The 13,091-nt window shown below is 35.8% G+C and overlaps 2 protein-coding genes and 1 pseudogene across 2 annotated transcripts in view; 2 read left to right on the top strand and 1 right to left on the bottom strand.

The window, feature by feature from the left end:
• The first annotated feature begins 3,918 nt into the window (after positions 1 to 3,918).
• Positions 3,919 to 6,975, top strand: LOC143562461 (transcription factor TGA4-like). Its single transcript, XM_077050249.1, has 8 exons — positions 3,919 to 4,077; positions 5,066 to 5,137; positions 5,218 to 5,277; positions 5,565 to 5,642; positions 5,736 to 5,796; positions 5,893 to 6,164; positions 6,245 to 6,472; positions 6,659 to 6,975. The coding sequence occupies exons 1-8, from the start codon at positions 3,919 to 3,921 to the stop codon at positions 6,812 to 6,814; spliced, it is 1,086 nt and encodes a 361-aa protein (XP_076906364.1). The 3' UTR covers positions 6,815 to 6,975.
• Positions 6,976 to 8,142: 1,167 nt separating this feature from the next.
• Positions 8,143 to 13,091, top strand: part of LOC143562455 (ATP synthase delta chain, chloroplastic-like) — a 134,504-nt gene continuing 129,555 nt past the window's right edge. Inside the window, exon 1 of the mRNA XM_077050244.1 lies at positions 8,143 to 8,910. Coding sequence (XP_076906359.1) covers positions 8,143 to 8,901 — 759 coding nt within the window. The 3' untranslated portion in view covers positions 8,902 to 8,910. The remainder of the gene's footprint in view (positions 8,911 to 13,091) is intronic.
• Positions 10,243 to 13,086, bottom strand: LOC143562454 (uncharacterized; annotated as a pseudogene).

The raw sequence follows: 13,091 nt of genomic DNA, 5'->3' as shown, positions 1-13,091 counted from the left end.
CGTCGGAGATACTTCCTTAGTAGTTTTTCTTTAGCTTTTGTATTTTTTTTTCAGTATTTCGCTTTATCGTTCTTATTAATTATCTTTGTTAGTTGACCTTTTCAAAGTCTACTTAGCTTTGTTAATTGATTCGTTGGAAAAAAATAAATTTTGACGTGTTCACCCGTATAATAATAATAATAATAATAATAATATGGTTAAAGAAATGGTAAAATAGAGAAATGAGAAGACATGAAGACCACCAAAAGATGTACTTGCACGCAATAGTCTTTGGGTTGCTCTCCACTCTCCATCAAATATATGGAATAGTGCATGGTGTATTTCTGAAAGGAAGGGAAAAAGATGCATATTTTAAGAATACACGTATTGGGCATGTTTTATCATATCTTGGGAAACATATGGCATAAAACCAATCTACCTATACTATTAAAGCAATAGAATTTTTGAACAAACGGCATCTACCCATCGGTCATCATTATAGTTTTCATAGATACTAAGGCTTCTCAACTTTTCTTGGTAATTAAATAATTCAAAAGTAAATAATATTATTCAAAAGTAAACAATTCAACTCATATATTAATGTTAATATTAATGTTAAATTATGATTGTAACACTCCAATAATTTTAATAGTGGTTAAATCTTTTGAATATTTAATGGAGGTTATGCTTTATTTTAGTTATTGAAAATTTTGACAACTTTTATATTATTAAAATTACAATAAATGTTATGATTAAGAAAAATAATCAAAGATTTTAAATGACTTTAAAATTTAAAATGGAAGAAGTCAACGCTAATTACGTTTCTATTGCCAATCTACCAATACTATTAAAGCAATAGGCTTTTTGAACAGATGACATCTACTCATTAGTCCATCACTATAGTTTCTAATAGGAATATAGTAAAATGTATTGCTTTAATATTATATATAGATGTGATGAATAGTAACTAATGTTAAAATTTTAAAGTATATTGTTTAGATATTTCTATTGAAGTTATAAGTTTTAAGAAATATATTATTTTCTAAAGATATTAACTCTGCATTAGTTTTCTTTCCTCAGTATAATCGACAACATGTTTCTGATCCATTTAAATACTTAGTAAATTCGTCTAAATCCAATTACATTGTAATTTTAATATAGCGTGTACGCATTTTTTTGGCATGATGCTTCGTAAGGACGATCGACAAAATAAGTTTTAGTTATCTTTTTGACAATATAATTTCTTATGTTAAGTTCTTAAGTTCTATATTATGTGTTTGCGGTATTTATTACAACATGTATTTGTGAAATATATATGTTTTTATAGGTTTTTTCATGTTTCTATGATTTTACATTACATTTATTTGTGCATTTAAGTTACGTATGTAATATATATTATTTTGTCGTCCCAAAAATATATACTACAAATTATCTTGTTATTTAAAATTATATATGTTAGACGATTTCTATATTTTCACCCGTGTCATACACGGGTTAATAACCTAGTAAGTTAATAAAAAAATTATGCAAGATCATGCCCTGATCTTTCAAAGTTAATGTAACGAGGACTCATAGGAGACTGACCCGTCTAAATACTCCGATGATTCAGACCTAGAAAACTGGTAGACCGAAGAGCCACCTATCTATTGAATTGATAAGCCTAGTGTGAAGATTAGTTACCTCTACGAAATTAGAGAGATGTTTTTATGGAGCAAACTCTCGATTGGAGAATCAAGGAGATGGCGGGTGTGTTTGGGATTCCTTATTTAACCTCCTTATGACTTATTTAAGTCATAATAAGTTATAAGTTACAAAGTTGTACAACTTATCCACTCACAACCTTTAACTTTCGAAACATCTTATAACTTACAAATTATAAGTCATAAGGAGAGAAAATAAGCAATCCCAAACACCCCGGCATAGAGTGGGTTAGTCAAGTTTTAAATATACTTGTTATTTATTATTAGCATACAAGTGTTTTTCTATACATACTTGTTATTCACCTTATTTAGTTTTCTTCTACAATTTATACACACACCAATGGATTTATAGTCTAGCAATATCAATGTGTATTATAGTTGTTCTTTTCTAAGTGGTTAAGAGTTTTAGCCTCATGACAAACATTGATCTAAATTTAAGAGTATGTTAAAAGGTTGTGTGCGTGTCCATAGATATATAATTTAATTTTATTTAACTGTAGTTTAGTTTTGTAGTATACTATTATTATAAGAAAAACCGAATTTAAATAATCTCAACTATGGACTATTGCAAATAAAAGTTTCAACTAACGGGTTGACTGCTAACGGTTCATTCTTTTAACATATGTGTTCCCCACAAGCCACGACTAATGGAAGCTTAACTTCATTAGACTCCGGTCACAAGAAAAACGCTTTTGCCATGAAACTCAACCTTTTTCGTCGGAAAACTCAACTTGAACCCCACCATTTGAACATCACCGCAGACCACCACCACTATCATCACCACCACGTAAATACACCACTGCTAACATCCACCACCGTTGCCAGAAACCTTTCACTTGCTATGGATTTGCCTGATCTCAACTGATCAGACTAATGAATAGTCGTCTGTCCTCGTCGTCAAAGAACCGGTTCGCCAATTAAGTGGTAGGGTGCCAGCCGGATTTGCCTCAAACCATCACCCATCACCCATCACCATCACAGAGTTGGTGCGACCCTTTTCTTTTACCGCCTCTAACTTCGATGGTGATTCTAGGGTTCCGACAACCTCAAAAATTAAGGCTTTTACTATAATAAGGTTTCTAAATGTCCGATTTAAGGTACTAATAGGTTTCAGACGAAAAAGGTTGAGTTTTCTGATCAGAAATAAGTTTTTCGGCCAAAAAGTTTTTCAGGAGACTAACAGAGTTAAGCTTCTGTTAGACGCGACTCGTTGGGAACACGTATGTTAAAAAAATGAGACTATCAGCAACCAACTCGTTAGTTGAGACTGTTATATGCTAATAGTTCATAATTGGGATTATTTAAATCCAATTTTTCATATTATAATTGTAATATGATATTTAATTGCTTTGTCTTTTTTCATTCAACAATCCTCAAACTTTAATCTCTCACAATGTAAACACAATTATTTTGATTATAAGTTGAGTGCTTAATTTGTCAATTCATTTAGGTTGTCTGTTTCTTGGCCAATTGGTGTTTCACTTGCTTTTAAACCCATGATGCTCTTCCTTTTTCTCCAAAATCATATGATTTGATGCCTTTTTACCCAAACAAACTTTAATCATGTACATCTACTTTAATGGGTTAAATTTCTTGCTTATAAAACCCTCCAAGAATTGCATCTTTTTGGTTTTCGAAGATCTCTCTTAACCATTCAGATGTTCATGATAAGGTTAGCTCTCTCTCTTTCTCTCAATACACATATATATTTATACATACATGCATACATATATATAAAAGTTCTCTGGTATTTTTGTTAGAATCTGTGTGTGTTTTCTATATACTTTTCATAGGGTTTTGTTTGTGAACTGTGTGTTTCTTCTTTGAAATATACAAGTGTTTGTGTTTATGTTTATTTGGAGTGCTATGATCGGTATGTTCTGCAGGCAGTAGACAATCATTGGTAGTTAGAATATGTGGAACTCAACTTTTTGACTTTTACAGTCAAACTAGTAATCATTTAAACTTCAACGCTAACAAAATATCGTTTTCACTTGTGGAGAAAAATTTGATGTTAGTTTATTACAACAAATATAAAAAAAAAAAGTTAAACAGAAAAGGTTAAAACAAATAGATTTTTATTTGGACTATGAAGAATACAAGGTTTGAACTTTAAAAGTCAAAGGACTTGTACTATTTTATAATATATGTTTCATGTTTATGTTATGCTTATGTTGACGTTTTGAGGACTCATGATATATAACGTACCTACCAGGTTCTAAACTTTTAGTGAGTCGATATGGCATCAACGTCAACACAATTTGCGAGTTCTAGAGGGATGGGCATGTTTGATCCTCTACACCATATTAGCATGTGGGATGACACATTTGGATGCAATATCGGCTCCAACACGGGTACTTCTTCGATCTCCCAAGTTGATACAAGGCAGTCTAACAAGGTAAGATCTCCTATGTGGCCTTAATTAAATATATTCACAAAGATCTATATTTGAATCAACATGTAATATAGGGGAAGGTTTAATGAAGAACTTAAAAAATGGGAAACTAGGGATTATGCTTTTTACATATAAAAAAAACATAAAAAAAAAACATAAAACTTGATTTCACATGTAAACAATTAGTTTTAGCATACACTTTTTTGGAGTTTTTGCTTATAAATACATGTAGAAATTCAAATAAAAAAAACTTAATTTTGTAAAAGAAAAAAAAAATTATTTTTACCTTTTTTTAAAGGATTTTTTTTAAAGTCATTTTTTAATAAAAACAACTTCTACATGTGTGTTTATATGTAAAAACTAAAAAGTAGATTTTTTGTTACTTTTTATATGTAAAAAACATGATTTCTTAGTTTTTTGCTTTTTTGTGGTTCTCTTTTGAACCTGTAAATATATATGGTTGTGTGTGAGAGAGAGAGAGAGAGAGAGAGAGAGAGAGTCTAAGTTGTCTTATGGGTCATGTTTTTACTCACCGTTGGCCCAAACATTATTAACGTTTCATAGGGACGGCGGGGGTCGAAACATTCATATATAGTAAGAAAAAAGTAATAGTTACATACATGTTTGCGTGATATTAAGATTTTGTTCTTAAAACTCAAAAAGTGTATATTACTATATTCATATTTAGCACGAGACCCACTAAGATAGTAAGATGTACTTACGTACATGGGTTTGTATTGTGGTACTTGTGGATGGGATCATGTATGTGCCCCCAGGCCCAATAACAATCCCACGTATACGGTGAATGAAACTCTTAACTGGAGAAAACTTAAAACTTCAAATTAAAATAAGGCGAACCAAGTATTTATGTAAGAGTTAAAAGAAACAAATCTCATTTGTCTTAATTAAACTTAGAAATAGAAAATTGTAGTACGGGTCTTGTTTTATACAGTATTTCATCTCTAACATATAAGTTTTTTGCGCTCTTTAGATTCAGTACAATTCTCAGGAATCGCTAGGACCATCATCGGACAATCAAGAAGCAAAAACCATGTTTGATAAGGTAACACATTCCTTCATTCGCTTTTGTTGATATTATATTGTTTAACCTAGCTATGTGTATATCCACTCATCTACATATAGTTGCAAAGAAGATTAGCACAAAATCGAGAAGCTGCACATAAAAGTCGTTTAAGGAAAAAGGTATGTCAACAACTTTAAATTTAGATCTTCCTTCTCAACAATCCTATTTTCTAGTCGCTCTTGTAGACCTTATGGCCAACATTGAGTGAATAAGAAACATTCTTCCTTAAAAGAATATTTAAAGAAGAGTGTTCCTTGGTCAGATATTAAAAAACAAGATTTAATCATCGTGATGAGGATTCTTCACTCACAAGTCACAATAATCTACTCGTACTACATATGTGAGCGGAGAATCTTCTATACTGTAAAGTGTGCAAATGGTATTGTTGACACGTTGTACTTCGTAGGCATATGTTCAACAATTGGAAACAGGTCGTTTGAAGTTGGCGCAATTGGAACAGGAGCTTGAGAGAGCTCGCCAACAGGTAAATCGTTGAAAGATTCACTTTCGAAACAACTTTAGCCTATGTTTCATATTTATCTCAATCCAAAATTTTACGTTGCTTGATTCACTGTAGCGTGCGTATAAAGGTTTACTAAGCACAAGCAATGGCTTATTAGCTACTAATGTCAATTCAGGTATATTATGATGTATACAAAGTTTTATACACTTTACAACTCATCCTATGGATGTTAATTACAAGCATAGTGTTGATCTAGACTACTTATTTATAGGTGTCATTGCATTTGAAATGGCGTATGATTTATGGATTGCCACACAACAAAAAATGGACAATGAGCTTAAGGAGGCGTTGCAAAGTCAAGTAAGCGAGCTTGAGCTTCGCATGTTCGTAGATAGTGGCTTGAACCACTACCATGAACTTTTCCAATTGAAAGCTAATGTTGCGAAAGCCGATGTGTTTTATCTGATGAACGGGACATGGAGATCGCCTATTGAAAGATTCTTTCAGTGGCTTGGTGGACCACGACCATCAGAGCTTCTATACGTAAGTGTCTTGACTCTGAAACCCTCATAAATGCTATAATGGTAATTTCACGCATTGTACTTGATTTTTTTTATGTGTAGATGCTAATGCCACAACTTGAGCCATTATCGGATGCACAACTCGTGAGTGTCTCAACTTTGAAACACTCTTGTAGACAAGCCGAGGATGCGCTGAGTATAGGAATGGAAAAGCTTCAACAGACTCTCGCTCAGGGCATCACCATCGACATAACCGGGGTTGGAAGTTACAATTCGCAGATGACTATGGCAATGGAAAGGCTTGAAGGAATAGAAAATTTTTTGAGTCAGGTAAATTCAAATATTAATATTAATATTTATATTATGGTTATTGTTTCCAAGTCTTACGCCCCCCTTAGCCAACTGATTGCACGAAAGGGAAACATAATGTTTTATAGATTCAAAATATTACAACACAAATTTTATTTAGAAATTAGATATAATCTTTGTCCCAACTAATACCAAAAGAACTTGCAGGCAGATCACTTACGACAACAAGTGTTGCAACAAATGTCTCGAATATTAACCACACACCAAGCTGCAAGAGGGTTGCTCGCATTAGGGGAGTACTTTCAACGTCTTCGGGCACTAAATTCACTTTGGTCAGCTCGTTTTCGCGAACCCACAAGTTAGAACCACGTTCGCTCTTGTGAGCCTACAAGACAACCAAATTCACCTTGGTCATGTGAACCTATGAGATATGTAACAGTATTTGTTCTACTGGTCTATATGTTCAAAGCATAGAAGTTATTATGTTTGCCTAAATATGTACATACAAATTCAATCTATATGAGAGTGGCTTTTTCAAGTTTTTTTACGATCCTACTTAAGAATAACCCCAACCCTTTCATCTATATTTATAAACGAAAAATAAAACAAACGAATTTTTACTATTTAAACTAGGAATATTGGTTTTAAATAATCTCAACTATGGCCTATTGGTAAATATCAGTCCCAACTTTACACTTGCTTGCTGACCGTCCCAACTATTGATGTATTTGTTTTTAACGGGCCGCGACTAACGGATGTTAACACCGTTAGTGATTTGATGACGTGGACCTTCTTCTCCGGCCGGAAACTTGCCGGAAACCTGCAACTTGCCTCCATTCTCTCTAATATCGTCACACCGTCTCCCTCCCTCTTCAAAAGACATCGGAAATTAGAAAATGAAGTAGATTTCATCTTCTTTCATGGCCAATCCCTATATACTAAACCCGATTTTATTTTCAAAAATTTGAAATCAATGTTACACGATTTACAAAATAAGCATAGGGCTTTTATTAAGAGGATAAAAACGAGTCGAATGATGTGTCAATTACCTCAAATGGTGCACGATTGACGAGGGTGGACTTCGCCGGAGACAACAACGGCGGCACGTCGGTTAGGTTTCGAATGAGGGGAAAGATAGAGAGAGATGGTGTAACGATATTAGGGAGAATGGAGGCGAGTTGTAGGTTTCCGGCAAGTTTCCGGCCGGAGAAGAAGGTCCACGTCAGCAAATCACTAACGGAGTTAACATCCGTTAGTCGCAGCCCGTTAAAAACAAATACATCAATAGTTGGGACAATCAACAGGCAAGTGTAAAATTGGGACTGATATTTACCAATAGGCCATAGTTGGGATTATTTAAAACCAATATTCCTTTAAACTATATCTAGTGCGGTACTGTAATAAACCAAGCTGAACCGACACCAACCGAACAATATTGATACCAGTGTTAGTGCCGGCATGTAAAACACGTTTTTATTTCTCACTAGGCAATTAGGCATGTCACGACTTTATTTATTAAACTTTCTGGTTATTGTATTGAGTGTAGATATCAACGTATCAAACATGTGACCTAACAAATCAAACCGATACCGACGTACACCTTATTATCTCCACCTACACAAAATGCTTCAACTTCATTCTCATCCCCAAACACATCTCACCTTATCCTCCTATAGTACTCACCGGTAAAGATGGCCGCCGCCGCCGTCACCGTCGCCGTCGCGTCTGCCACCACCACTCTTCAAAAATCTCCGGTCACATTTCAATCTCGCTATCCTCAAATTGACTCCGTCAATTCACCAACCCTCTCATTCTCCAGAGGCCTAAGACTCCGTAACCTAACCATCAAAATCAAAACCAGATCTCGCCGCGGCGGCGCCAGAATGGCCGATTCCGCCGCCGGAAGCTACGCCACCGCTCTCGCCGAACTCGCAACCGCAAACGGAACCCTAGACGCCACCGCCGCCGACATCGAAAAAGTTGATAAACTCTTCTCCGACGAGTCGGTACTAAACTTCTTCATCAGTCCGATCGTAAGCCTCGAGCAGAAACGAGAACTAATCGATGACGTCACGTCCTCTGGCAGCCTCCAGCCGCACGTGTGTAACTTTATTAATATATTGATTGAGAGCAAACGGATTGATTTGATTAAGGAGATAGTGAAGGAGTTTGAGATTGTTTATAACAGATTGACGGAGACGGAGATGGCGATCGTGACGTCGGTTGTGCAGCTGGAGAAGCAGCATTTGGCGCAGATTGCGAAGCAGGTGCAGAAGCTGACCGGGGCGAGGAATGTGAGGGTTAAGACGGCGATTGATGAGTCGTTGGTGGCGGGGTTTACGATTAGATATGGGAACGCGCAGTCGAAGTTGATTGATATGAGTGTCAAGAAGCAGTTGGATGATATTGCAGCGGAGCTTGAGATTGGGGATATTGCGATTGCTGTATGATTGTTTGCTGTTTGGTATGATTATACATATGAATATATATTATAATTTTGATGGAAGAAGAAGAAGAGCTGTAATTTTGTTGTAATGGCAATTGAGTTGATACTAGTCTGCAAGTTGGTTCAGTTGTTCTTGGTGCACACTGCATACAGTCATTGTTAATTTGCTTGATTTGGTTGCCATGTTTGAATTAGGATTCTATGGCTACTGATCCTCTGAAGCCGGTTATTGTGGATTAAATCCAGGGGCGTTAACCACCTCCCTCGGCCACCCCACCATTACCGCCCCATCAGCCATCCACCATCACCCCGCTCCAGTGTGGTGTTTGGCCGTTTTCTCTGCCACATTGGACCGGCTAATGCAGGCAACGGCTCATGCATATTTTATGAGAACTAGTTAAGTTTGATAAGACTAATCTTACACTAATAAATTTATGAACATTAATCAAAATCAGACCTTTCACTTCTTTATATAATACCATTAGGGATGTTCCAACGGTCCGGACTTCAGCTTGAAAGTAATACAAGTCTGTGGGGTTGAAAAACCTTTACCAAGCTGATATTTTGAAGGCGAATTCGGCTCATACAATTGAAGCTCGCTCGTGGGACAGTGAGCCAACTCGAATTCGAACAGAAACAAAGAGGTGCATGAACAATGATAAAGTCAGGAAACCATGTTCATGACACTGATTCCCGCCATCTCAAACGAGGAAGATGAATGAATTAAGTGAGGTCTGATGGTTGATGAGTGATGATTACCGCATGAGGTTTGAGCTGTTGCTTGTATCTCAATCGTTTTCATCGTTATTGCCTGGATTTCAATTTATCTCATCGCTATCGGTTGGAACTGAATTTCATTCGATGCGCTTGATACATTAGTATTCTCCATAGAAATAGGAGTCTTGCTTATTTCAGTGATCCTTGATACATAAGAAATCAAGTAAACGAACTAGTCAAGAAAACTTATGGGGTCATGTCAGTCAGGTTGATGAATACCAAAGAAATTCAAGCATTACATGAGGAAAAAATGTCATTCCTGTAATGAAAAAGTTAATAGGAAAGCAAGCTAATTTCATTTAGTGCCAACCAAACCATAATTATTATAGAAGGCATTCAAGTTCTAAATAAAATATTTGAACCAAACATGCCATAATAAAGTCCTTCAAATTCCAATCTTTTATATTATTCAATCAAACACATGATCTTGCAAATTGAGGATTTCAGTTCTTATAAAGTAAACCAAACACCAATTACATTCATATTCAAAACTACCATCTTGCAAAAAGCTTTCAAGCTACCAAATAAAAACACTATGTAGTCAATGGTGAGCACGGCACACAAACAGACATATACAAATATCTGCTTACAGACTGATCTTCTTGGTATAACTATCATACAACTGATCAGGCAACTCGTCCTTAAACCGCTCCACAACATTCTTCATGAAATTCTCGTCCGAAAAACACATAAGCGAATGCAGCTCCCGAGTCATCACCCCTTTCTCCTTCAACACCACATAAACCCTATACCTCGGCTTAACCCGTTTCTCCAAACTATACATCAAAAGACTCCCTCGCGTCGACAACCACGCCGGCGCCAACCCAAGCTCCTCCACAAAAAAGCTCAACCCTTTCCTCAACCTCTCCTCTGAATGCGTAAGACACAACGGCTGCCTGTTCACAATCATAAAAATATCCGAATCCAACCACCCAAAACTCCGAAACACCTCAAACTTCTTCCGCAAATTCAAACTATTCAACGAACAAAGCGCCGATAACCCGTACGAAAACATACTCGAACCTGGCGTAATCCCAAACACCCGCTCCACTTCAATCAACTTCTCCAACCTCAACGGATTCTGCGTAACCAGCCTCGGGTTTCTCAGAATTAGCTTCCGAATATCGTCAACCGAAACACCATACTTCTTCAACAACCCCAGATTCGTCCTAAAATATCTTCAGTAAAGCGGAAAATGTGACTTCAAAAAAGCCTTAACAATCTTCTCTTTACTCCCTAAAATACTCATTAACAGATTAATCGTAGGCACAATTGACGTATGCAAGTTTCTAAGTAACATATGATGATCTCTATTAATAACTGTAACAAGATCTTGTTTCGAAAACCCTAGTTCGGAAAGAACCTTGAATTTGGGGGCTAGGGTTTTATCAACGTTGCGTAATAGGATGTTGGGGTTTGAGATTATGACCGATTTGATCTGGGGTGAGGTTAGATTGTAGGATTTGAGGAAGTTGATGACGGATTGTGGCTTTTTGGGGGTGGTTAAGTGGCTTAGTTTTGATGAGACTGATGTGGCTTCTGGGTTAGAGAGTTTGAGATTGGTGGTTAGGTAATCCACCATGAAATGAGGCTGGAGATCGGGTGCGGTGGAAGAGGTTGAGGAAGAATGACGGTGAGTTGATGGGGGTAGTGGTGGCCATGGGTGATGGTGGTTGTGGTTCTGTAAATGGAGTGCATTGGTGAAATGGGCGGCGATTGGGAGAAATTGCAAGTGTTGATACCTTTTCAAATGACTAGAGGTTGTTGGTTGGGCTTGGCTCGACTCGGTTTGATTCGGTTTATGAGTTCAAGCTTGACCCTGACCTGGTTTGGTTCGCTTGTTCGGTCTCGGTTTTAACATAAGTTAGGGGTGTTTGAGATTTCTTATTTTTAGCTCCTTATAGCTTATAACAAATGGGTTATAAGTTAAAAGGTGTTTGGGAAAGTTAGATTTTTGAGTGTATAAGGTATAAGTTACAACTTTGTAACTTATAACTTATGCCTTAAATAAGTTATAAGGAGGTAAAATAAGGAATCCCAAACACCCCTTAGTGTAATTTGTTTTAGCATTGAAAAGTGTATCATGATTGTTTTGTAAGAGATTTATATGTTGTTAATGGTACCCGCTCTTTTATGATATTGTGAAATATGGTTTTCACAAAGAATCAGTTGGTAGAACTGGGACGGGAAGCAATGATCATGTTGAGTTAGGTGTGTTCAATTTGTTTGAAGTTCACTAAAAAGGTTTGTAAATAGCTCGCTTGAGATCGACCTGGCTGTAAATTATGTCGCTCGGCTTGGTTTGTAAACAATCTGGGTTCAAGGTTGACAGTGGGGCGACTTTGTTCAACTCATGAACAAACCCTAGTCGCAAATGCAAGTCACAATGATGTTGACCATGATGATGTATTGATACAATTATGAAATGTAAAATCTTTATCGTAGTGAATGTCTTTGGAAAGAGTTGTTAGGCTATTTAAGCTAACAGGTGACTGCAATTCCCAAACTTCTTTTCTATATTCGTATAATATAGTGCTAAAGGAATTAAGAGATATGCTAGTTTCGTAGACACAACTTTAAATTCGCTTAAAAAGGTAAGAAGATTCAATTACTTTTAAATTAACAACAAACTTTATATGTTATGTGTCCACCAATTTTCATCATGTATAATCAAAACATATGGCTATGAAGTGACAATAGTTTTGCTTTAATTTTCAGATATTATAAACTGACAACATTACACAACACCACTCATATTCCCGTATAGGCTATACGGGACGTATAGAAGGGTATCCCTAGTAAGACCCTTTATGTAATATAAAAGTGTCAAATAAACAAAAATAGTCAATTTGGTTGAGATCAAATTTTATGTCTTGTTTTTTAGCATGATTTTCAACAATTACTACACAGGTCCAGTCCGGGTATTTATTGAATTTTGTTATCATAACATATGATACATCATATATAAGACACGATAGTTAACTCATGTATGATACGATTTTTAGTCGTTTCATGAAATAAAATGTTGATATACTTGAGTTAATAAGGACACAATCATGATGTCATGTAACTTTGACTGTATCCTTAACTAGAAAAGAAAAGAAAAGAAAAGAAAAAATATTAAGAACTATAAACCAATTGCTATATCGAAGACTTCTTAAAATTGTATATTATATTAAAACGTTTTATTGGTTTTTATTAATTCTAAATATGATTTTTTGGTCGTTGTTAGTTCCAGTTAATGAATTAACTACTGCCGGTTCCATATTTTAACGTATTTGTTCCCAACGGTCCGCAACTAACAAAATCTTAACGTCGTTACTTGCAGGTCGCTAGAAACGCCTTTGGCTAGATAATTCATAGACATATATTTTTTGCCGAAAAACTCAACTTGAACACCACCACACCCCATCAACA

This window comes from Bidens hawaiensis, unplaced genomic scaffold, assembly GCF_021521415.1.
Source record: "Bidens hawaiensis isolate Kalapana, Puna unplaced genomic scaffold, B.hawaiensis_p1.1 tig00021020_1, whole genome shotgun sequence".
Classification (NCBI taxonomy): Eukaryota; Viridiplantae; Streptophyta; class Magnoliopsida; order Asterales; family Asteraceae; genus Bidens; species Bidens hawaiensis.
Note: the sequence above shows the minus strand (reverse complement) of the source record. Positions and strands in the feature narration are given on the sequence as shown.